This window comes from Ursus maritimus, unplaced genomic scaffold (assembly GCF_017311325.1).
Source record: "Ursus maritimus isolate PB19 unplaced genomic scaffold, ASM1731132v1 scaffold_7, whole genome shotgun sequence".
Taxonomy (NCBI): domain Eukaryota; kingdom Metazoa; phylum Chordata; class Mammalia; order Carnivora; family Ursidae; genus Ursus; species Ursus maritimus.
Window position 1 is genome coordinate 79,789,674 of NW_024426885.1, and position 24,237 is coordinate 79,813,910.

Consider the following 24,237-nt stretch of genomic DNA (forward strand, 5'->3'; position numbering starts at 1 on the left):
ATGTGGCAGCTTTTAGCAACAACATGCTGGATCCTTCTTCTTGGACCTATATATGGTTATCACAAGAAGGGAAGAATCACAAATCCTGAAGCTAATATGAATATTGTAAGTTCTTCATTAAGAAAAAAACATTAAGATAAGGAATTTGTAATTTATCATCACTTTAGATATAATTTAGATCTAATTGGTGTGCTTGTGTACAACCATTTCTACACTGACTGAATCTGTGCTCGCTCCCTTGTTCCCCGGCATGGCTAAGCAGGAGCTGGAAGCTGCTGATCCAAACTTTGAAAGACTTGAGCCAGGTTGGGGCAGTAATATTCCCTTTCCTGGTAGATTGAGCTACCATCTGATGGTGGTTTCCTGAAGAGAAGTTTCGTGAGTTCACACTGATGACCTCTACAGAGTACCCTTGCATTCTCCCTAAAGTTTTTTTCTAGAGCCATTTCTTTAATTTGTGAGCTGTATCAGTGTTTTTCTTAATTTAATAAGCCAAACATGGTTTCTGTTGCTTATAACTGAAAGTATCTTAACATGCAGAAATTTATATCAGAAGTGGAAAGGAATAGAGTGGAATGGAATAGTGTTAGTCAAAAAAAGGAGAAGAAAGAGAAAGAAAGAAAGAACAAAAGAAAGAAAGAAAGAAAGAAAGAAAGAAAGAAAGAAAGAAAGAAAACGAGGAAGAAAGAAAATGAGGAAGAAAGAGAGAAAGAAAGAAAGAAAGAAAGAAAGAAAGAAAGAAAGAGAAAGAAAGAGGGAGGGAGGAAGAAAGGGAGAGAGGGAGAAAGAAAGAAAGAAAGAAAGAAAGAAAGAAAGAAAGAAAGAGAAAGAAAGAAAGAGAAAGAAAGAGGGAGAAAGAGAGATAGAGAGGGAGAGAAAGAAAGAAAGAAAGAAAGAAAGAAAGAAAGAAAGAAAGAAAGAAAGAAAGAAAGAAAGAGAAAGAAAGAAAGAGAAAGAAAGAGGGAGAAAGAGAGATAGAGAGGGAGAGAAAGAAAGAAAGAAAGAAAGAAAGAAAGAAAGAAAGAAAGGAAGGAAGGAAGGAGGAAGGAAGGAGGAAGGAAGAAAAAGAAAGAAAGAAAGAAAGAAAGAAAGAAAGAAAGAAAGAAAGAAAGAAAGAAAGAAAGAAAGAAAGAAAAAGAGAGGCAAATGACTGATTTCCACCACAGGCTTAATTCCAATGGGATACTCCATACTCTTGCATACATTGTGCACCATTGATGTCCTCACCTATGTCAAGGTTGTGTTAGGACTTTAAGAAGAATGAAACCGTCACGGTTTCTAATCCATGTCCTGTGTTGTTCCTCTCTCCCCAGTAAGCAGCCCTAACCTCTTACAGGGCTGAATTCACGGTCCGTGACTATATGCCTTCATATCAAAATTTCCCTCTTTCTCTCAATTCACACACATTCTCTTCTTTCCTGGTCTGGGTGCTTTTGGGTTCTTAATTATTCTATAAAGATAATGAGAATAATAAACGTGTACAGAGCACTTATTTTGTGCAAGGCATTGTTCTAGATACTTTATGTATAGTCCTCAGAACCAATCTGTGAAGAGATACTAGTATTATTTTTATTTTACAGTTGAAGGACAAAAGGGTTAAATAACTTGCCCAAATTTGCACAGCTAAGAAGAGAAAGAGCGAGATTTCGATGCCATACGGTTTGTCTCTAGAGTCCAGGCTCATAACCACTGCTCTAACTAGCCCCATGACACACGCACACTTCTCGTGCGCCTGCGTCGGCAGGTGCGGAGCCCGTGGTAACAGCGTGCGCTTCGGAGCTAAACTCACTTAGGCTTTAGGTTTGTCTTTCTCTCTTCCTAGTGTCCAGTCTCAGATAGATGCTTCATCGTGCTGAAACTCCGTTTGCTCAGTCGTAGATGGGATGATCCCATCTCAAAGGCTTGTTGTAAGGATTAATAAAGCAGAGTGTATGCACCAGGCTCTATGCGGAAGATGACCAGTAAACAGTACTTCCCTTCTTGCCTGTGCATCTGTTCGGGACGTGTCTTTTATTTGGGTCCCCTCTCTCTTCTTTACACCTTTCCCTCTGCCCAAGAAGCCGACCTGTAAGAACTAGGTCAGCAAGCTCCCCTGACTTTGGTTTTCAGTTCGGTTCAGCCCACTGAAATCTTGAGCAGATCAGAAGGAGGGACGAGGGTGAGGTCAGATGATTCATTGCCTGGTTCCCTCCACGTGGTCACCTTAGGTGGGCTGTCTCCTTCCTCTCCATGTGGCCCTTTCTACCTATCTCATTCTGGGCCAGGTGACCACTCTCTCCCACCTCCCTTCAGGGTTGGCTGGCAATAGCTCACTGGTTACTAGCCCCGGGGTCCTACACAATCCCTCCTGGCTTCCCTCATTAGCTGACCATACAAATTTCTTTTCAAACATTTTGAGAGTGAACCCCAGGTGCATTAATACTACCAGGCTGGGCAAACCAGGATATATGGTCAACCTATCTCGCTTTTCCATGCCTCCTCATGCAACCTTCTTCTACAACCCGAGGTTCCTGCTACATTCTGTCCCAATACTTAGTTGAACAGTAGCTTGTGTAACTCAAAGTACTACATTGCACATCATGGACGTGTCTATTTTTCTCTCCTCTTTTCAGAGCCAGATTATTTCCTACTGGGGTTACCCTTGTGAAGAGTATGATGTCGTGACCAAAGATGGTTATGTCCTCGGAATTTACCGGATTCCTCATGGAAGAGGATTTCCCAGAACAAGTAGGATTTATTTTGTTGTGGAAGGAAGAATGCCTACAGCAGCGATTCCTAGGTGTGCCGAGAGCAGCAGAGTAGCTGGGCAGCTTTTGCTCTGAAATAAGAAACTCATCACCTCCACCAGTCCTGCTCCATTTCACCTGTAGGATCCTCTGGAGTTTTTCAAGCATTTAGATACACAGTTGGTTCAAACAACATGGGAGTTAGGGACACCGCTACCCCCACCACAGGGAGCTGAAAAGTCACATATAACTTTTGACTCCCCCAAAACTTAACTGCTAATAGCCTACTGTTGACCGGAAGCCTGACCGATGACCTAAACAGTTTATTAACACATATTTTGTACATGATAAGTATTCTATACTGTATACTTACAGTAAAGCAGTGTACAGAAAAGAAAATGTTATTGGAAAATCATAAGGAATAGAAAATACAATTAGGACTGTACTGTATTTATCCATAAATTCCATATATAAGTGGGCCCATGTTATTCAAAGGTCAACTGTACACTGTTTATTTAGTCTTTTTTTCTCCATCACTTTGTCCTTCCAAAAAAACATGGAAGAAAACCTGGTCTTGTTCTAGAGATACCCTCTTCGAGCTTAACAACAGAACCCCGAGGAGTCATCTTTGTGCTTTCTTCTCCCTCACTTCCTACATCCAGGCAATCACCAAGATCTATCGATTTTGCCTCCAAATTTCTCTCTCATCTGAAAGCTTCTCTCAGCTTCCATATTTCTCAAGTCCAGGCTTGGACATGATCATTATCCTTTGCTTCAGCTATTCTGACAGCTTTCCAACTTACTTCACCTGCAATTAGTTCTCTTCTTATTTATTTATTTGAGAGAGAGCGAGAGAGAATATGTGCAGGGGGGAGGGGCAGAGGGAGAAGCAGACTCCCCGCTGAGCAGGGAGCCCTATGTGGCACGGGATCCCAAGACCCTAAGATCATGACCCAAGCCCAAGGCAGATGCTTCACTGACTGAGCCACCCAGGGGCCCCTAAATCGGACCCAATTAGTGCTATACTAAACTTAATTAATGAGCCATTCCTAGTTCCCTACAACAGAGCTTGATCTCTGTTAAGAAAGGAGGAACCCACCTGGCAAGAACTGTTTGCTTTCTTCCCTCACATCTTAGCTCCTTTGATACTTTGGAGTCTTGTATAATGAAACTAGCCAGCATCAGAATGGTTAATTATGTAAAGAGAAAAATCTAGATTCTAGATAACCCTTTTACCTTTGTAAGTACTCATGAGAACTTTGTCTGCCCAAACTTTTACTTCCGTTCTGCCAGCCTGCTGCCGAAATGCCTGAGCTATACAGCCGACTCCACAATGAGAAGCTGCTGGGGGCTCAGGTCAGAGGGGGCCTACGCCTATGACTGCTCTTTGGCAATAATTTAGGAGAATTAGTAACACCTCTTCTTTCCGTTTCCTCCAAAGGTAGACTGAATGAAATAGGCTTTAGTTCCTTGCCCCTGGAAGACTGAAGGCTCTCTGGGACCCCGGTGTAGCCGCCAGATCTCCGGGAGCTTGTCTGGCCCCAGAGGGAGCTGAGGGGGTCCTGGGTTCCAGCATAGTAACTATTTGTAAAGGACAGGAAAATTGTCGCTCTTCTCTCTCTTGTCTGTGTCTCAACGCCACTTCCCCGCCTTCTTCTTAGTCAAGCTGTTCTACCTTGAGAACAGGACTTTTGTATCAGATTAACAATTTTACGTTGCATGACATTTCACTGAACATCTTGCATTTGCTGTTTTGCTTTCTGAAAATGTGAATGAAACTCTGCGGCGTGTGTAAAATCGAGCCCAGTGCCTGGCACTGGGTCAATATTCACAAATGGCATTTTTAATGTTTCTGTTATTATTTTTAGAAAAATGTAGTTTGGTAATCAGCTGCTTCATGAGACATCAAGCGTTATTGATATGAATAATTATAGAGAAATGATTTATTATGCTGAACAGTCTTTTATGTATTTTTTAAAGATTTGTTTATTTATTTTAGAGAGAAAGCGAGAGTAAGTGGGAGAGGGGCAGAGGGAGAGAGAATCCTGAAGCAGACTCTCTGCTCAGCATGGAGCTCAACACGGGGATCGATCCCAGGACCCTGAGATCATGACCTGAACCAAAGGCAGATGCTTACCGATTGAGCCACTCAGGTGCCCCTATGTATTTTAATTCTAATTTAATTCTTATGACTACATTATGAGATAGCACTTATTCCTGCCCATTATACAGACAAGTTAACTGAGGCACAAGGGGTTAACGTGTAGCAGAACAGACTTTGAGCAAGAACGACCTGACTCCAGTACCTACAGAACAACGTAAAACATTACATATAATCCAAATTTTGCAGAGAGAAAAACAAGACAGGAGAAGACAAATAACTTGCCCAAGTAATTAGTTCACAAAGGACTCGAACCCAGGTTTGCCTGGTGCCAAATGTCATCCCTTCCCTCCGCTCTATACTAGAGGAAGCCGGGAAAGAGAATTCTCCTACGCACACTGAGGGTGTTCGGACCTGAGATTCTCGCTGCCCGTGTGTTTTCCAGCTCCGAGGCCTGTTGTGTATTTGCAGCACGGCTTACTTGCATCGGCCTCTAACTGGATCTGCGACCTCCCGAACAGCAGCTTGGCGTTCCTTCTGGCAGACACCGGTTATGACGTGTGGATGGGGAACAGCCGGGGCAACACCTGGTCCAGAAAACACTTGAAATTCTCACCCAAATCTCGAGAATACTGGGCCTTCAGGTAAGGAGCTGTGTACTAATGAATATGAATGTTCGTGGACATGGACGAACACCCTTGGATTTTCCCCTTACTGTGCACACACAACTCAGGGAATCCACGAGAAGGAAACAAACATTTCTTCCTCTACCCAGGCTTTCTTCACAAGCCCTGAAGAAATGCCCTTATTTGCTGCATTGCTGTTTGTTTTAAAAACCTACTTGCTGGTGTGTGTGTGCGCCTGCAAAGTATATATGCAAAAAAAAAAAGTCAAAATGCAAAGGTCGTCTTTAGAAAGGTTATATCTAGGACTATCACTTTGTCACTGTGGACCCCAGAGGAAGCTTACATGGGGTGCTTGCTAAAGAGGAAAACTGAAACTGATCGAGAAGTGGGACAGGAAACAAGGTTCTGGGTGAAAATTTTGAGAACCAGACATTCATGATAAGCCAAGAGCAAGCCCCGGGTGAGTCTGCATAGGTGATACCTCCAATGTGTAATCGCTGAGCAGTGAATAAACCATAGGCTGGCGGGGCTGAGACCTGGCCCCCGAGCCGGGTCCTGGGGAAATAAAGAGAAATCCTGAGCTCAGAATGAGCGAAGAGCAGAGTTGCCAGCAGCAGCGCCTGGGGCACAGTCTGCTCTAGAAGCCACGCCAGCTTCATCCCAGGGGCGACCCCCCACACTGGCACCGGTGCTACGAAGTCTGCCTTGCAGGTCCCTAAAGCCATCTGTTCCTTGGCTTCATTGCTGCCTTATTCCTCGAAACCATTTGGCATTTCCTCATTCCACACCCCAGTGCCGCTGGGTCATGGCACGATGACAGGTAACAGGATGATTCCCTAGGTGAGCGTTTTCCCAACCACTCGGAGGAAAAGGTAATTGATAAATACGCAGATCACCAGGCCTCGTCCCTGGAAATTCTGATTCAGTCTGTCCGGGCTGACGCCTACCAGTCTGTTGGCTTTAGTCTGCTTTTAAAATAAACATTCCAGGTATTGTTCTTTTCAAGGGAGTTTGGTAAATCCGCTGTAGAATTAAGTGAGGTATGACTAGCCTAACCGGAAAATCCTCTCTGGGCCTCTGCAAAGCAGATTTCCCTGATTCTGGACCTTACCCGTGTTACTCTTACAATCCAGGGGACACCCTCAACGCTTGCGGAGATGCCTAACGTTCTATATTCACTCTAGTCTTACACTGACAAAAGCTAAGGATCTGTGTCTGCAATAAAGGTGTTTAAGCATTGCAGGCCTGACAATGAGATGGGGTTTTTTCCCCCCAATTTTGTTGTTCTTTCTCTTTGACAGCGTGGACGAGATGGCTAACTATGACCTTCCAGCCACAATCAAGTTCATCGTGGAGAAAACTGGACAAGAGCGAGTCTACTATGTGGGCCACTCCCAAGGCACCACCATCGGTGTGTTTGGGGCAGCTGGGATCCGGGAGTGTCAGAGAACCTTCTGCACTCATGAAAGGGGTCAGGGCTTCTTCCCTCTGTGCAGTGTCTAGCTGGAGGACTTGACCTGGGAAACCATTTCCTCGGACTGGTTTCTGAAGAGGAAATGAAACAGGACACCAGGGATTTCTGCTGCCCCAGGACTGAATTTGGAGACTGATAGATGAGCCCGAAGGGGAGGGACTTACGTCCGTGTGCACATCACACACGGTGGCCAGACACTGGCTTAGACACGGGGAAGGCCGAGATAAGAATGACACGAGTCTTTCCCTTAAAGAGCTTTCAGTCGAATGAGGACACCAAAAAGAGAGAAGAGAATTACAAATGGTGGAGATCATATGCCACAATGACTGTTTCTTTTAGTTCCCAGAGGTACTGGGGCCACGTTGACAAGGCCTAGAGGCACTTCACCCCCGTCCCTCTCCCCATGCAGCTAGACACCTCAACAGTACCCACAGCATCTCCACCAGGCTCTTTTCTACATCTGAATCCTGATCGGGTTTCTGGTGTAAAGTAGGTCTTTATAGGCTATGCATCTGACGTACCATCTCTCATTGCAACCTACAAACATTTGAGGCTGTTTATCCATGTTTTACAAATGGCTGAATTTGGAAATTCTTTCTAATGGTGAGAATGCCAAAGGATACCTTCGGTTCTATAATGTGTAAGTTAACCTTCAAAAGAATCATCCTGTGAGGGTGCTATTTTCCACATTTACAGCTTGAGAAAACTAAGACTTCCCACAGCTCATGAATGGGAAGCCAAATTATAGCCCAGTGTTGTCTGATACTAAAGAGTATGGTCAAGGTAGAATGGTCCTTGGAGTTTTCCTGGATATGCCCCACGATGGATGTCTGAACCCTTTCTGCAACACTCTCTATGAGTAGACTTAAATTCTCCAGGGACAGGAAAGTCACTGCAGTTCGAATTAGCCAATTGCCTCCTTGAGAAGTTTAGGAAATTCTTCCCTACCAGTGGTACTTACTCTGAGTTGCTTTTGTAGCTGCTGTCATTGTTGTTTTTAATATGACTACTTTTACTATCATGTGCAATGACTGAAGAATTGTTTTAAGTCTATAAACTACTGTGTTCTTCCCTTTCAGCCTTCATAGCATTCTCTACAAATCCAGAGCTGGCTAAAAGGATTAAGATATTTTTTGCATTGGCTCCAGTTGTCACGGTGAAATACACCCAAAGTCCTTTGAAAAAATTCACAATTCTTTCCAGGGAAGTAGTCAAGGTATGTGACTCCTCCACGTTTAAATCCGTAGTAACTGAAACTAAAACGAAATCTATTTTCACTGATTTCAAGAGAAGAGAACCGTAGAAAAAATGGCATTTATAAGCTTCTGACACTATAAAAGATTTAAGACGTCCATGTAGATCTACCGATAATGTAATTTTACCGACAGGGTTCAGGGAGCTCACTCCGATGCCATTCTACCCTATTGTCTGAATTACATCAGGGGCTTCTGTCCTGTGTCATTCCTCACTCACAGATAAAGCAGATGTTGAGTTGATTAATTGATTTGTTTCATCTAGTAGGTTAAATTTCTCTCTAGTGGCCCTTGGTTTTTCAGGACCCATATGGAGTAGGAATTAAGATCACAGCATGGTGCCAGATGGCGTGGGGTGGGAGCCTAGCTAGCTGGGTAAATTTGGTCAAGACCTTAAATGTTCTGCAAATCATTTTCTTTACCCATGAAGTGGGGATATTAATAGTTCCTACTCATAGTGCTGCTGTGAGGATTGAGTTCAGACTCGTGAATCCCTTAGAACCAGGTCTTGCACATTATAAGCATTTAATAAATGTCAGCTACTCATTGCTATCATGATTTGCCTAGAACATGTTTTCTCCCATCACTAAAAGTCCAACCTTTTTTTTTTAAAGATATATTTATTTATTTTAGAAAGAGAAAGAGAGCGAGCATGAGCAGGAGGGGCCGAGGGAGAGGGGGGGAGAATCTGGAGCAGACTCCACACTGAGCACAGAGCCTGATGTGGGGCTCGATCTTACAACCCTGAGATCACCACCTGAGCTGAAAGCAAGAGTCGGATCCTTAACTAACTGCACCACCCAGGCGCCCCACAAAAAGTCCAACCTTACTCAACTGCCCACACGTCAACGACTCTCAGTCTGTCAACTCCTCAAAATCTGGGCAATATCCCAAACTTCAGATTCTCTCTGTGTACTGACAGCTAACTAATGTGATCAGTTCCTCAGCTGAAGTGCATTGGTCCATGGGGATTAGTCTGTTTTCCTCAGACAGATTGATATCCATTTAGTCCATGGCAGACTAAAAGCGATCGTTGCGTTCAGCGATTTCAATTAAAGTGGATGAAAGGGAAACCACTTTTATAGAAGCCAGGGATTCTGGTTTGTGAGAAATAAGGAAATTAGCCCATGGTGATTCAGTTCCATACCTATACAGCCCAGAAAGACACAAATAAATAAAAAGATACCCGGTGTCCACGGATTGGAAGGATTAATATCATTAACGTGTCCATACAACCCAGAGTGAACTGCAGATTCAGTGCTATCCTTATCAAAATTCCACTGGCAATTTTCACAGAAAGAGAAAAAGTGACCTAAAATGTGTTCAGAAACGCAAAGACCCCAAATAGCCCAACCAATTTTGTGAAAGCAGAGCAAAAGTGGAGGCACCACACTTCCCAATTTCAAAATCTATTACAAAGTTATAGTAATCAAGACAGTATCAGTAGGGAGCCAGAAATAAATCCACACTTAATGGCCAACTAATCTTTGACAAGGGTGCTATGAACACACAATGATGAAAAGACAATCTCTTCAGTACACGGTGTTAGGATAACTGGACAGCCACATGCAAAAGAATGAGGGGCGCCTGGTGGCTCAGTCGGTTAAGCATCTACCTTCAGCTCAGTTCATGATCCCAGGGCCCTGGGATCAAGTCCTGCATCCAGCTCCCTGCTCAGCGGGGAGTCTGCTTCTCCCTCTGCCTGCCACTCCCCCCGCTTGTGCTCTCTCTCTTTCTCTCTCTGTCATATAAGTAAATAAAATCTTAAAAAAAAAAAGAATGAAACTGAACCCCTGTGTTACGCCACTCACAAAAATTAACTCAAAGTGGATTAAAGACTTACATTGAAGATCTAAAACCTTTATAAAACCCCTAGAAGAAAACATAGGGAAAAGTCTCCTTGACATTTGTCTTGCCACTGATTTTTCCAGATAAAACACCAAACGTATAGGCAATAAAAGCAAAAATCAGCAAATGGGACTAACTAAAAAGCTTCACCACAGCAAACGTAGCTATCAATATATTGAAAATGCAGCCTACAGAATGGGAAAAAATATTTGCAAACCATGTATCTGATAAGGGGTATTAAACAAAATATATAAAAAAGCTCATACAATTCAATAGCAAAAGAGCAAGTAATCCAATTAAAAATGGGCAAAGGACAAGAATGCACATTTTTCCAAAGAAGACCTGCAAATGGCCAACAGGTACATGGAAAGATGCTTAACATCACTCATCATCAGGGAAATGCAAACCAAAACCAAAATGGAATATTGCTTCACGCTCGTTAGATGGCTATTATCAAAAAGACAAGAAATAAATGTTGGCGAGGACGTTGAGAAAAGTGAATCCTTATACACTGTTGGTGGAAATGTAAGTTAGTATAGCCCTTACAGAAAACAGTATAGACAAATTGAAATGGGAAAATTTAAAAGAACATAAAAAAGTCAAAAGAAAATAAGGAAATATAGTCATTGCAACCTAGATGAAACTAGGGTACATTTATCTAAATGAAATAAGCCAGACAGAGAAAGACAGATACTGTACTGAATCACTTATATGTAGAATCCAGTATTTAAAAACCAATTTCATAGGAAAGGGGAATAGAATGGTGGTTAGCAGGGGCTGGAGGAGGAGGAAATGGGGGAATGTAGGTCAAGGTGTACAGACTACCATTTACGACATTTAATGTCTTATGATATCAATTATTCCTCAATGAAGTTGAAAATGAAAGAATGAGTAAAAAAATGGGTAAAATTTGTCAAGTTGTTTGAGAGATTCATTGAAATGATACATGTTTAAGCATCGTGCCTGGCCTGTAGCAGGTGCTCTGTAAGTATTGTCTAGTGTTATTAATTGAGTTTATTTTAGATTCAAAACCTTAGCACTTGGTGCTTCAGATCTCCTGCTTACCAATTGCTTATCCTCTCCACCTCTCCCACCCCATGTTGTGCCCCTCGGCATTTGTGTGCTCTGACCCATCTATCTTTTTTCTGGCCTATAGCATGCTTTGACCCTTTGCTTTTTACATGTTATCTATAATAGTAAGGATTGTTGGTATTTTTTGTCTGTCTGTCTGTCTTTCTTTTTTAGAGAGGGGAGGGAAGAGCAGAGGGAGAGAGAGAATCCCAAGCAGGCTCCACGGTCAGCACAGAGCCCAAGGTGGGCCTCCATCTCACGACCCTAGATCATGCCCTGAGCCGAAATCAAGAGTCGGATGCTTAACAGACTCAACCACCAAAGCACCCCTGGCTACATTTCTTAAAAAAAGAACCTGAGGCTCAAAGGGGCTAAGCACTCTGTTCCAAATGACCCAGCTAATGGGTGGTGGAACCAGCATTTGAACCCAGATCTGACCAGCCCATCTATTGTCAATGTTCTTTCTTCTGTGTAATTATTTCCCCTCTTTTCCAATGCCAACCTGAAAAAGTCAGTTCTGGGGAGCTGCATCCAGCCCATGTTCTGCTTGGCAAACCTTGTGACCTGGCATGGGGCCACGTACCCATGTACCCAGAAGAAGGGATACCTTCTTAAATTCACACAGTTACTGGAAGAGCTAATAGAAGTCTCCTGGGCTTTCTCTGATTGACATACTTCACTTAGCATAATCCCCTCCAGTTCCATCCATGTCGATGCCAATGGTGGGTATTCATCCTTTCTGAATGCTGAATAATATTCCATTGTATATAAAATAAAATAAAATAAAATAAAATAAAATAAAATAAAATAAAATAAAATAAAATAAATAAAATGTTAACAACAACAAAAAAGAAGTCTCCCATGCTGTTATATGACAAGCACGCCCCCTCCAGAACCAATTTGGAATTACAGTCTACAAGTCCTGTTTGCCAAGCTGTAGGAAAGGGCGCTATATGGCTGGCTGGCCTGCATTACTATCCTCTCTTTTTAGGTTAGGCTAAAGAAGCAATTATCCATGCCTGGGTAAACGTAATGGTAGTTTGGTCGCATCGCTCCTGCATGCGTGTAGAGGTAGCGTGAAGCCAGAGGCCGCCATGCTACTTCACCCTATATTTGGAAACACCAACTGTCAGAGTAAAGAACAAGGGCCCTTTATGGCAGATACAACCTCTTTCTTCACATCGTATTTTGATGGTTGGTCACATCTATGAACTGACCCTTTCTATCCACATTTTCTGCCAAGTGTGGATGATAAAGATATTGGTAATGAAAAACAAAAATGTTCACTGATTAAAACCAGACGCTGCTTTCTACTCTTATTGCTTATTCGTGTGTTAATCTATTTAGATTATCACACTTGAGAACTTAGAATAGATGCAAACATTCCTTTACAAGGTAAGTTCAGGGACACCCGGCTGGCTCAGTCACAAGAGCATGTGACTCTTGATCTCCAAGTTGTGAGTTTGAGCCCCATGTTGGGTGTAGAGATTACTTAAAAATAAAATCTTTAGGGCGCCTGGGTGGCTCAGTTGGTTAAGCAGCCAACTCTTCATTTCAGCTCAGGTCATGATCTCAGGGTCGTGAGATTGATCCCCATGTGGGACTCCCCACTAGGTGTAGAGTCTGCTAAAGATTCTCCCTCTCTCTCTCCCTCTCCCCCTCCCCACTACCACTCACACATGTGCTCTCTCTCCCTCTCAAAAAAGAAAAACATTTTTTTAAGTTTTTAAAAATTAAAAAAAAATTTAATTAAAAAAATTTTTTAATCTTTTTTAAAAAGAAACTATTTTTTCTTTAAAAGTTCACTTTGTGGGGGCACCTGGGTGGCTCAGTCGGTGAAGCATCTGCCTTCGGCTCAGGGCGTGATCCCGGGGTCCTGGGATCGAGCCCCGCATCAGGCTCCCTGCTCTGCTGCAAGCCTGCTTCTTCCTCTCCCACTCCCCCTGCTTGTGTTCCCTCTCTCACTGGCTGTCTCTCTCTTTGTCAAATAAATAAATAAAATCTTAAAAAAAAAAGTTTCACTTTATGTGTCTGTGGCTACTACTACTAATTATCATGTAGACGGTTACACAGGAAGGTTTACAATTTGATAAGTGGATTAAATAAATTACCTAGTATATTGTTCAAGTGTCCCAGTGATTGTGACAAAATGAATGAGAGGCCAGAACGAATTAGATAATGTCTGCCATGGTTAATTACTGCTTTCCAGACGTAAAGAAGTTGATTTGAACTAATTTAACACACTGTAGTCTCTTTCCTTCACCCTCTCTCTCCCTGGCGGGGGGGGGGGGTTATCTGAAGTCACAGTATATCATAGATAACCTTAATATTCCATGGGATACCAAATATTCCATTAAATGAAGATGAATTTTGACCGTATAAAATAACCACTTTTCAAATTCAGAATTCAACCAACTATACCCAGCAGGAATTTACTGGCTCGAGTTTACCAAAGATATTGTGAGAGCTCGTCCTGCATCAGTACAATAAAAGTAGATGCTACTTGTATTGCTCTTTGGTTGTAATTGGCAGTTAATAAAGGATTCCAGGAGAAAGAGAAGCCAGTTTTGATTACTGTAAATAGATGTTTCCAAAACGTTTAAGAATTTAAAAATATCTTTACAGGGGTGCCTGGATGGCTCAGTTCGTTAAGTGTTTGACTTCAGCTCAGGTCATGATCTCAGGGTCCTGGGATTGAGCTACAAGGTGCTGGGCTCGACAAGGAGTCTGCTTGTCTCTCTCCCCCTCCCTCTGCCCCTTCTGCTGCTCATGCTCTCTCTCTCTCTCAAATAAATACATAAAATCTTTTTTAAAACATATCTTCATCTTTGTATCTAATTTAAGATTATAAAACTAGTTATTGTGAAACAAAGGCAAGACTCATCTTCTATGCACAGGAATTAGATATGAATTCGTGTTCTAATTTGAAGGGATTCCTCAAGTTCAGAAGGTAAATGCAACTCACTGGCAACATTGCCTGAAATTCCACTAGTAGAGACTGATTTTGTGGGGGTTAAACTTTTGCCTCTGGAAGAGTTTGCTAAAAGATTCTGGAATGATCATTCACTAATTATAATAGTTATTGTTTGGGGAATGTTAACTAGGTTCTAGAAACTGCAGTAGGTGCCTTTTAAACATGACCTGTTATCTTCACAACGGTCCTACATACTGTATATTAATATTCCATTTCATAGTTGAGAAAGTTCCAGATAATAGCAATGAAATACTTTCTTAAGGTATAAGAGACAGAGTCCAGAATCGAACCAAGGTATCCCTGACTCCAAAGACTTACCAATTTCCTACGGGGACTAGTTTCTCAAGGGAGGCATTCCAAAAACACCCCAAGTAGAAGATCTTGGGAAAATGCACCAAGAGGAGAGTTGGGAAGACCACCCAGGTGGGTTGGGAGAACCTAAGACAAAATTTAACAGGCCTCTCTGTTTCACCGAGGACTAGCATAGAGCACATACCACTGCTGTCCAGTGTCTGAATTACCACTCGCTTTCCACTCTTGACATCCACATCCATGAAATTTGATGGTGTCTTACATTGATCTTGCAGGCATTATTTGGTGACAAGATGTTCTACCCTCATACATTTTTTGACCAATTCATTGCCACCAAGGTGTGCAACCGGAAGCTATTTCGTCATATTTGCAGCAACTTCCTATTTACTTTGAGTGGATTTGATCCAAAAAACTTGAACATGGTATGTGTAAATAATCGGAGCCAAGCAAACAATTGTTTTGTTGCACAGAGGTGAAGAAAGTTTGTACTCAGTGACGTGGAAACCGCATCTCAAGGGCTTTTTTCTGGTCTCCTGGATTGAAGTTACATGTTGGTGGTTTCCAACCAAACCTGGGGAGTCCACCTGCTTTAGTAGGTAGGAGGATCTGAGAAGAAGGCTTGGCCACTGAACATTCTCGCTGGCTCTCGCTGTTGGCCAAAGTGCCGCCATTGAAAAATCCTTCACTTACATTAAGGCTATGAAATTTATCTTGCTGTGCCTAAACCCCATCTCAGACCTACTAAAGTAGAATCGCAGGGAGTAAGCTTGGACATCTGTATTTTTTAAACCAGTTTTCCAGTTTCATAGGTGATTTGGAAATAGTCATTTTGTGAAGCACTTACTTCTTTAACCCAAAGGGATTAAGGGAGGGCTTTCCAAAGATAGGTGCAGATTCACTGTTCAAGGGACACTGAGGAGGATAAGCTGGGTTTCCTGGTGAGTTCTCTCCAACTGAAATCCTTTTCTTCCTCAGTCACCACTAGCTGACCCACAGAGTGGCAGAGGGAGGAGGGGAAACTACCATTTACTCCCCAGCCAGAGAGGAGGTATCTTCGAAACCAGAAGCAGGACGAAGCTGAAAATGGTCTTCGAATATCTCACAGACTTCTGCCCAGAGCCGAGTCTCCCTCTGTTGGTGGAAGGCACTGATTAACACTTTTCTTGCTTTCAAGCAATATTTCTAAAAAGTGGTTTATGGAAAGCATGCCTTAGTCACTGGCTTTTCACATTCCTTCCCTATGTTGGTCTCAGTTTACTGAAGGGAACGGTGCTTGCCCATCACTTAGAAGGAAGCATATCATGGAGGCAGAGCTAAGTAAGAAGACCTTCAAGCAAAGACAGTAGAGATCATTTCAAAAGCACCCTCTCAACATGGCCTAAGAGTTTGCTAAAGAAAGACTCCACAAAATGGCTCCCTCGAACATTCACTGAGGGCCATCATTGTACATTTTTACAGTCAGATTGGCTTTTTTTTCACTGTTGGGAACCATCCTATGGACTATTATAGTCTCTGCAAGGGTGTTTATTTTAGCGGAGGATAGGCAGGGGTGCATAAGTAGAGTTTGTGGAACTTTGAAGAAATACACATGTCCAGAACTCACCCCTAGAGATTTTGATATTGATTCAATAGGTTGGGGTAGCTCATGAGGGGTTGTGTTTTTTTAAAAGCTCTATGATACTTCTATGCTCACTTTGGTGGAAAAATATAACTAAGCATGCTAAAAAAAAATGCCATAGAAAAATCAAGTGTTTTTTTTCTTAATCCAAAAAAAATCTAAATGTTAAGGGAAGTTACAATACTGGATGGATTATGTTCTGCAAACTTTCAGGGGGCCCTGTAGAATATTTACTACGTTGTTAAAATCAGAAAGCAAACATTCAGATGTTTTCTCAATGTCTCGTGTTAACAACTCTCTCGGAATGTCCTTTGGGACTTCGCGCAGGGTGAGGAAGTTCACGGGGCTTTCATCCCTTGACCCCCTGGACTCTTGGACCTGTCTGAGGTGAGGCCAAGGAGAAAAGGTGTGTTAGCGTCTTTGACCAGCGGGATGCCCTCTGGACTTTATGAAGGGTGCGCAGGACAGACTAGAGCCAAGGGAGGAGAAAGTTCTTCAAGAGGGTACGGTGCATATTTATTCCTGAGAAAGAGAGAACGAATATTCATGGTCACCTGTGGTGTGGTCACATGATCAGCCTCCAGATGAGAACAGATCTCTTTCCTTGGCAGAGTCGCTTGGATGTCTATTTGGCACAGAGCGCCGCGGGCACGTCTGTTCAGAACATGCTGCACTGGGCCCAGGTACGAGCTTCCTGTTCCTGAGATGAGGCCCACGTAGCTTTCCAAGACCCTGAGGAGCGCTCGCACAGAGCCCACCGCAGGGTTTTGCGGGCACCTGCTGCTGTCAGGTTGATGCTTCTGGAATCAGCATCAAGTCACGTTGACTTCCTGCTCTCTCTTCTGTTCTTCGTGTCCTCAGGAGTGTCTGGTGTTTGGGCTTGGTTCCCACAGATTCTGACTGAACTCTGATTTTTGGAACCCTCCAAACTGCCTTTTCTAGGGAAAGCTTGTATTTCCTCTTTTTGGAAAATCATCAGTTCTAACAGAACTTTATATACCATGACACAGGGTATTCTAGAAAGATCTGTCATCCTCCTATTGGCACGTGGGCCATTTCAGAGCATGGAAATCATGCTTTATTCTGAGCAAATATAAATGTTAGAGAGGGACAACACTAGATTAATGGTTTCTGGTTTTCCCTCCGTTTAAACTTTTTGTGTGTTCTGCTGTATTACTCACGGGTCAGCAAGTCAGAGATTTAACTGGTATAGCCTTCTGGGCCAAGTCTGTATGAACGCGTGTGTGTATGGGGGGCACAGGGAGGAGGAGAGAAAGGTCTTCCCAGAATTTTAATGTATCTGAGATGAGTAGGAATCTGCACTTTCACCTCCAGCCTAATAAACTGGCTCCATGCTTTAAGGTTGAGAAGCACTGCTGTAGATAGCCTGCAACACTAGTGGAGGATTTCTGGACTCCTTTGGAGAGTTCCACCTGCAGGAGATAAGCCTTCAAGTTTCTGCAGGAAGAAGGATGTTCAGGACTAGGGCCTCCTCCTGGTGAGGAGACAGATGGAGCCAGTGATGGGCATGGCCCTCCAGGTGACGCGACTTCAATTTCACGTTTCCTGAGCACTTACGGTGTGTTCTTGCTACTCATACATGTGATTTCATTCAGTCTCACTGAATGCTTATAACCATCTTTCCATGGAGGCACTGAGACTCCTGTTCTCCAAATGTCCTTGCCAGTCGCTTACGCATGTCCCAGATGACTGCTCTTCAAAAGATCTCTTCTCCTGTGACAGAAAGTCCTCTTCAGGACAGAAAGAAGTCAGGAGGATGGGGGTGGGGGTGGGGATGGGGGATGAGATAAAATATATGGTCATAAGTCCTGCAGACAGCTAAGGCAGGGGTGAGGAGGAGGAGGATGATACTGGTAATTTTGAGCTTTCCAAGGTGTTACACACTTTATATGCATTACCCTATTTATTTATTTATTTTATTTTTTTGCATTACCCTATTGAATCTTCACAACGCTAGGAAGAGAATGTTGTCATTCCCATTTCACAGATGAGAATTAGAGAAGATAAAAACTTGGCGTGGATCACAGTTGCAGTAATCCTTTAAGCCTGGCTTCAAACCAGCTCTGTTTGCTGCTAGAACCCAAGGACCTAACTAGTCCACGTTATTGCTTCTCATTGTCAAAAACCTGCAGCATCCCAACAGCAACAGACTACTGCCTCTGTCCTTAGAAATCACGATCGGAATAAGTTTAAACTAAAAATCAGGGATAAATCAATGTGGGTGAAAAAAAAATCTGAGATTCAAGTTAAGAAAAAAAACCCTTGGAGGAGCCTGAGAATCATTTCATGAATTGCTTGAGGTGAATGTGAGTGCTATCTGCTTCCCCGATCCCACTTGGGTGGCAAATCAGGGAAGAAGGAACCCCTAGGTTAGAGGCTTATGAGTGTTTCCATTCTAATAGCTGAAGTCTGAGCAATAAAATGCAAAAATGGGCCTGCGTGGTGTCTCCAATGCTGAGCCTGTGGCCACATTACTGATGACATGGAGGGTGCCTGGCCCTGTAGATGGGAGACAGCAGCACCGTACCTCACAGGGAAAGCACTGAGTGCTCTGTGTTCCTTTCAATAGCAACAGAAATGTTTAAGAATAAGGAATATGGTCGTCATATCCTAGACCACCCGACAAGGGTAACATACAAAGCTGTTTGTACATTAAAATGTAGTCACTTTGCAATGTAGGAGGATGCACAGCTGGTGCCTTTTTTTAAAAGATTTTATTTATTTTTTGAGAGAGAGAGTGTGTGCACAGCAGGGGAGGGATGGAGGGAGAGGGAGAAGCAGACTCCTTGCAGAGCAGGGAGCCCAACGTGGGGCTCGATCCCAGGACCCCGACATCATAAAGGTAGATGTTTAACCCACTGAGCCACCCAGGCACCCCTAGCTGGTGCCTTTTAAAAATATATTAAAATTCCTGAAGCTAAGATATTCAAGAATCATTCCATCCAGCATCCTTGTAACCATTGCTACATATAGCATTAGAATACTTAAGGACATTGCTGTCCGAGGATTTTCACCAGAGAAGTATGGGGGGGGGCATAAAAGAGTATCAGTTCTGTGAATTAGTATATCAATATTCATCATTTATATTATCTGGCTTATTCATCTTTGTTGGGTTTTAGCTCTTGTGCCGAAACGAGTGGGATGTGACGTCATCCTCTTTGCCTATTTTCTGTTTATTGTCTTTAAATGTATGTTGTTTTCTTACATCACTGTAATGCGTTTTTGTTTGTATTTTATTATAGGCTGCTAATTCTGGTCTGTTCCAAGCTTTTGACTGGGGAAACCCTGATCAGAACATGATGCACTTTCACCAGGTACGGAGATGGCGATAATCAACAGCGGCACCTGCAAGTGAACAAGTGAAGTCGTATCCCCTCGTCAGGCACCAAGACTGTGCCGGGTACTTTGTATCGATCGGACGCTACTTACTGGTTTCTTGCATGTTCCATATCATTATTTTTGCTCCTCATGAGGCCCTTGCAAGGCAAATAAGATTGTCTGCATTTTGCAGAGGCTCAGAGAGGTTACGTAAATTGTCAAAATTATTTAACTAATAACGGACCAGAGTATGACCCAGGGGTTCCTGGATTTTATATCCATTCTTCTTTCACTGCACTTATTTCTTCTCAAAAAGTGGAAACTCTCAGCACTTTGGGGCCATTCTTTGGGATGCCACATACTACTCATTTTTTAAAAAACAATGTATGGATCATTAAAGAAATACCAGATAGAAATATCACTCTTAGGAAGAAGTACTGTTATCTGCCAGAAAACGGTGTGTCAAGATATTTCTTGACACAATCTCTGAAAACTTTTGGAGCCAAAGTTCTATATTAAATGACGATATGTGGTGTTCTATTTGTTGTTATTTTTTTCCAGGATTTATAAGGAAATCCAAAAATGGTTTTGGCTTCGTGCTGATAGACTGAGCTCAAATTAAACAAGTAGTCATCAAAGATACATGAGTTTCTCAAATCAGAGACACGAAAAAATTTGAATTTTTTTAAAAAACACATTTTCAGTGCTACCCTAACTGCAGTAGTGCAAATGCATACTTTCGGCTGGTGTGAAAAATCCGATTTTTCTCCCGAACCTCTCTAGTTTTCTCCTAAACTGCTAGCCACACACAGACTCACCCACTCTGTCCAAGTACGAGTTACTCTGTAATTAACCAATTCCTCATCCTAGCAAGAGTAGATAGTTGCTAGAAGGAAAGTGTCTTGGATGGTGAGCTAATCTGTGGAACTCAGCTATCAACTTGGCTGAGAACTGAGTCACAGGGCTTAGCTTTACCATCGTGCTTGCAGATCCTCAGAAGATGGGGGTGATTCAAGTTCCTTTACTAATCTTTTGCTTGGGACCTTGGAGGGAATCATGGAAAATCCCAAACAAACTGAGGGTGAACAACATGCATGTGTAAAAAGCAATTGCTTTTGTCACAAGCATAAATAATAGCCATAAATTAGACAGGCGTAATTATCAATGTAATCACTAATCCTTTATTACTACAAAAGTAAAAAAGAATTTCTTGGCCCAAAGCCAACATGTCTTATTTGCATCCTGGTTTTCATATTTATTTTTGCTTTGCCATCTTCTGGGCCCCCTTTCATCCTTCACGGGGTCCTAAATCATTGCAGAGGGGCTCCACTCTTTTGCCATAAAGCTTGCTAATATGTCTGAGTTGTGCTGTCTCTCTATTCTTTACCTCTCTCCATCTTGCATCTGAGTACTTATGCTTTGTATGATCCCACTGAGAAAACCACAGAGTCAGGAAAAGCATGCCTCTTCTTGCGTCTGCGGCTCCTTGTCTTTGGGGCACTGCACAGGCTTCCCTGAGCCCTTCTGCTCACATGCACTACTGGTGAGCGCCGACCTGCACTCACTAGCTTCTCTGCCTTTCTCCCTGCCTCTTGTAGCTACACCTTCTCATTGACCACGTGCTCCTAAGCCCAAGGCCATGGTCTCCCAGCAGCATAGGGTACGCGGGATATGAGTAAGATATTTAGTAATGCAAAGACTCAGACACCAACCCATTGACTGCCAGAGACTTCTGCAATAACAGCCTGAATATCGCCCTGCTCAGAGAACTCGAGGTGCACAGTCAGGGAGGTTACAGGTTCCGAAGGATCTGCACCTTTGTCCATATAAACTTTTCTTCCTAATCTTGCTGCCAAAACTAATGATGGTGTATTTTCATTTTTAAAGATGTACTTATTTATGTTTAGAGAGAGAGAGAGAGCACAGGCGGGAGGGGCAGAGAGAGAGGAAAAGAATCTCTGAGCGTGGAGCCCGATGCAGGGCCTCGATCTCACGACCCCAAGATGACGATCTGAGCCGAAACCAAGAGTTGGTTGCTTCCCCCACTGTGCCACCCAGGCTGCAACAGTGGTGTATGAATCTGCTCAGGCTGCCATTAAAAAAATACCGTATACTGAGTGGCTTAAACAACAGAAATTTATTTCTCACAGTCCCGGAAGCTGGAGGTCCAAGGTCAGGGTGCAGGCCAGTGGGGTTCTGGTGAGGACCCTCTTCCTGGCTTGCCAAGGGCCGCCTTCTTGCCATACGCTCACATAGCCTTTCCTCTGTGCTTGTGCTTGGAGAGAGATCTCTCTCTTCCCCTTCCTAGAAGGCTGCCAGTCCTACTACATGAGGACCCAGCCCTTATGAGCGCATTTAACCTTAATTCCCTCATAAATGCTGCATCTCCAAATACAGTCAAAGTAGGGGTTAGGGTTTCCATATACGAATTTTGAGAAAATGCAATTCAGTCCACAGACTGTGTTGGCAGTCCATAATCTTCCAGTGGCAGATAGCAGAAGACAACTCTATTTTACGTTTAAAAGATATATACAGCTTTACTGAGTTAAAAAGTGGTAAGTTCTCCATAGGTGGGAACTTAGACACTGTCCTCCAGGCTCTCCCACTCCTTCAATCCCTCCCTCTCTCTCCCACTTCTGCTTGCGTGTGCTCTTTCCCTTCTCAGGCTATTTTAAAAATAGTAGTAAGATGATGGCTGGATGTCCTTAGCTCATAGCATTCCTTTAACTGCAGACAAAGAAAAAGCTAGTATTTTTCTCATTCCCTCTGGCCAAAGGTTCCAGGGAGAACTCTGGCCTGGTTTTAGCCATGAGCCCATCTCTCATCCATCCTGTCATGGAGGCCAGAGGATGCAGGACTGACTGGCCAGGCCTGGTCATCCCAGACTGCTGAGGAGCTGGGGGTGGGATTTGTTGGATCCACGTGAGAAAGGCTATATATGACCCGAGAGAAGGGGCAGGAGATTAATACCACAGCCGCCCTTCTCTGGAACAGGCTGGCTCCTTCCTAACCTCATATTTCAAATGTTTTCATCTGCTGGTCTCAACGCTCCCCAAAGAGCCCGCTCGAGTGACAGGAATCCCCCTAGACCAGATTTCTGCATTTGGGAAGAAGTATTTACATGTATCCAATACATAAACACATCCATTTTGTTGGAAAAGGACATATCCCCCATGCAAGTGCGACTAGAAGGATGGTCCCCATAGGAATAAGAGCCCCATTCCCCTGGGATTCTTTCCTATTTTCCCCCTAAGTGCAAATCAGGGTTTTCTGTTTGTTCACAATTCAAATTATTGCATGCAAGTGTTTTAAGTACTTTTAACATTTTAATGTTTATATATCACTAAGTGTATTCTAACTGCACACTTTGAGCATTTGAAGAACTTGCTTAACAATTAATAGTGAATGTTACTTCCGTAAGTTGGTTTTCTGTAAAAACTCTGTTTTCTTCTCTCTTTATATGTCATTAGCGAACACCTCCCATATACGATGTTACTAAGATGGCAGTGCCGACGGCTGTGTGGAGCGGAGGACAGGACCGCGTGGCTGATCTCAAGGACATTGAGAATCTACTCCCTAAAATTACCAAGCTTATTTATTACAAGTTTATTCCACACTACAATCATGTAGATTTCTACCTTGGACAGGATGCACCCCAGGAAGTTTACCAAGACCTTATTAGACTGATGGATGAGTGTTAGCAAAATTAAATGCATTTTCCTTTCTCTAAGCAAGGGGATTTTCAAAATAATAGTGTGGCGGACAAACCCTAAGGTGACCCCTCCAGTGATTTTCACCTCCTAGTGTCCACGTGTTGGTGTAATCCTCTCCCCTGAGTGTGGGAGGGCCCTGAGACTTGTTTCTGGCCAACAGAATTGGCAAGAGTAATGGTGCCACAGCCTTGGTTAGATCATGCTTATGGCGAAGGTGATGGGACGTCACTTCCTGATTGCATTATATCATATGAGACCCCATCTAAGTGGACTGGGGGAGAGATTGCCCTTCTGGGCTCGATGAAGTAAACAGGTACGGGGAGGAAGTCTACACGGCAAGGAACCGTGTGTGACTTCTAGGATCTGTAGGGGGCCTCCAGCCGACAACCAGCCAACAATGGGATTCTCAGTCATACCGCTGCAACATGAATTACTTCCAGATCCTGGATGAGCTTGGAAGCCCACTGTTCCCCAGGGAAGCCTCCCGCTGAGAAAGCAGGCTGGCCACACCTCGACTGCAGCCCGGGGAGCCTCTGAGCCGAGGGAGTGGCTGCACCATGTCCAGACTGCTGACCCACAGCAAGAGTGAGAAAATAAATGTAAATTGTTTTAAACCACCACGTTTCTGGTAATTTCTCATCAGCAACAGGAAACTACTATTAATAGTAGTAACGAACCATTATTATCATTATTATTATTAGTCTCTTTAGTTAAAAGCTTTACTGTTCCTTATTACCTTTATTTCCTTATTTCTCTTGTTTTGATGAACTTCCTTAAACATTTCTTGTTTTGTAGATCTGTTAGCGATCGATTCGCGGTGTTTGTCTGAAAAAGTCTTTGTTTTGCCATCACCTAAGGTTGAATTATATTCCATTATATGTATGTATAAAGTCGATCTTCTCTATCCATTCATCCATCAATGGGCATTTAGGTGGTTTCCATTTCTTGGCCATTGCAAATAATGTCGAGATGAGCATGGAATTAAGCGTATCTTTTCAAGATCCTAATTTCAATTCTTTGGAATATATACCCAGAAGTGGGACTGCTGGATCAGGTACAGTTCTGCTCTTAATTTTTTGAGGAGCTTCCGTACCATTTTTCTACAGTGGCTGCACCATTTTATATTCCCACCAACAGTGGGTAATGGTTCGATTTCTCTACATCCACGCCAACACTCCTCTT

At 43.1% G+C, this 24,237-nt stretch overlaps 1 protein-coding gene across 2 annotated transcripts; it reads left to right on the forward strand.

The window, feature by feature from the left end:
• LIPK (lipase family member K) lies at positions 1–23,797 on the forward strand. 2 transcript variants are annotated; one of them, XM_008689599.1, is made up of 9 exons: positions 1–105; positions 2,613–2,727; positions 5,273–5,471; positions 6,755–6,864; positions 8,007–8,143; positions 14,661–14,807; positions 16,615–16,686; positions 19,267–19,338; positions 22,813–23,797. In XM_008689599.1, the coding sequence occupies exons 1-9, from the start codon at positions 1–3 to the stop codon at positions 23,041–23,043; spliced, it is 1,188 nt and encodes a 395-aa protein (XP_008687821.1). In that variant the 3' UTR covers positions 23,044–23,797. The 2 variants fall into 2 exon arrangements, with proteins under 2 accessions (XP_008687821.1, XP_040480123.1); XM_040624189.1 differs by having other exon boundaries at positions 5,372–5,471.
• Positions 23,798–24,237: the final 440 nt, after the last annotated feature.

Coding starts and splice junctions, on each gene's coding strand:
- LIPK (XM_008689599.1), top strand. CDS start 1: ATGTGGCAGCTTTTAGCAACAACATGCTGGATCCTTCTTCTTGGACCT. Junction 14,808..16,614: donor ATCCAAAAAACTTGAACATG/GTATGTGTAAAT, acceptor TTTCCTTGGCAG/AGTCGCTTGGATGTCTATTT. Junction 19,339..22,812: donor ACATGATGCACTTTCACCAG/GTACGGAGATGG, acceptor ATATGTCATTAG/CGAACACCTCCCATATACGA.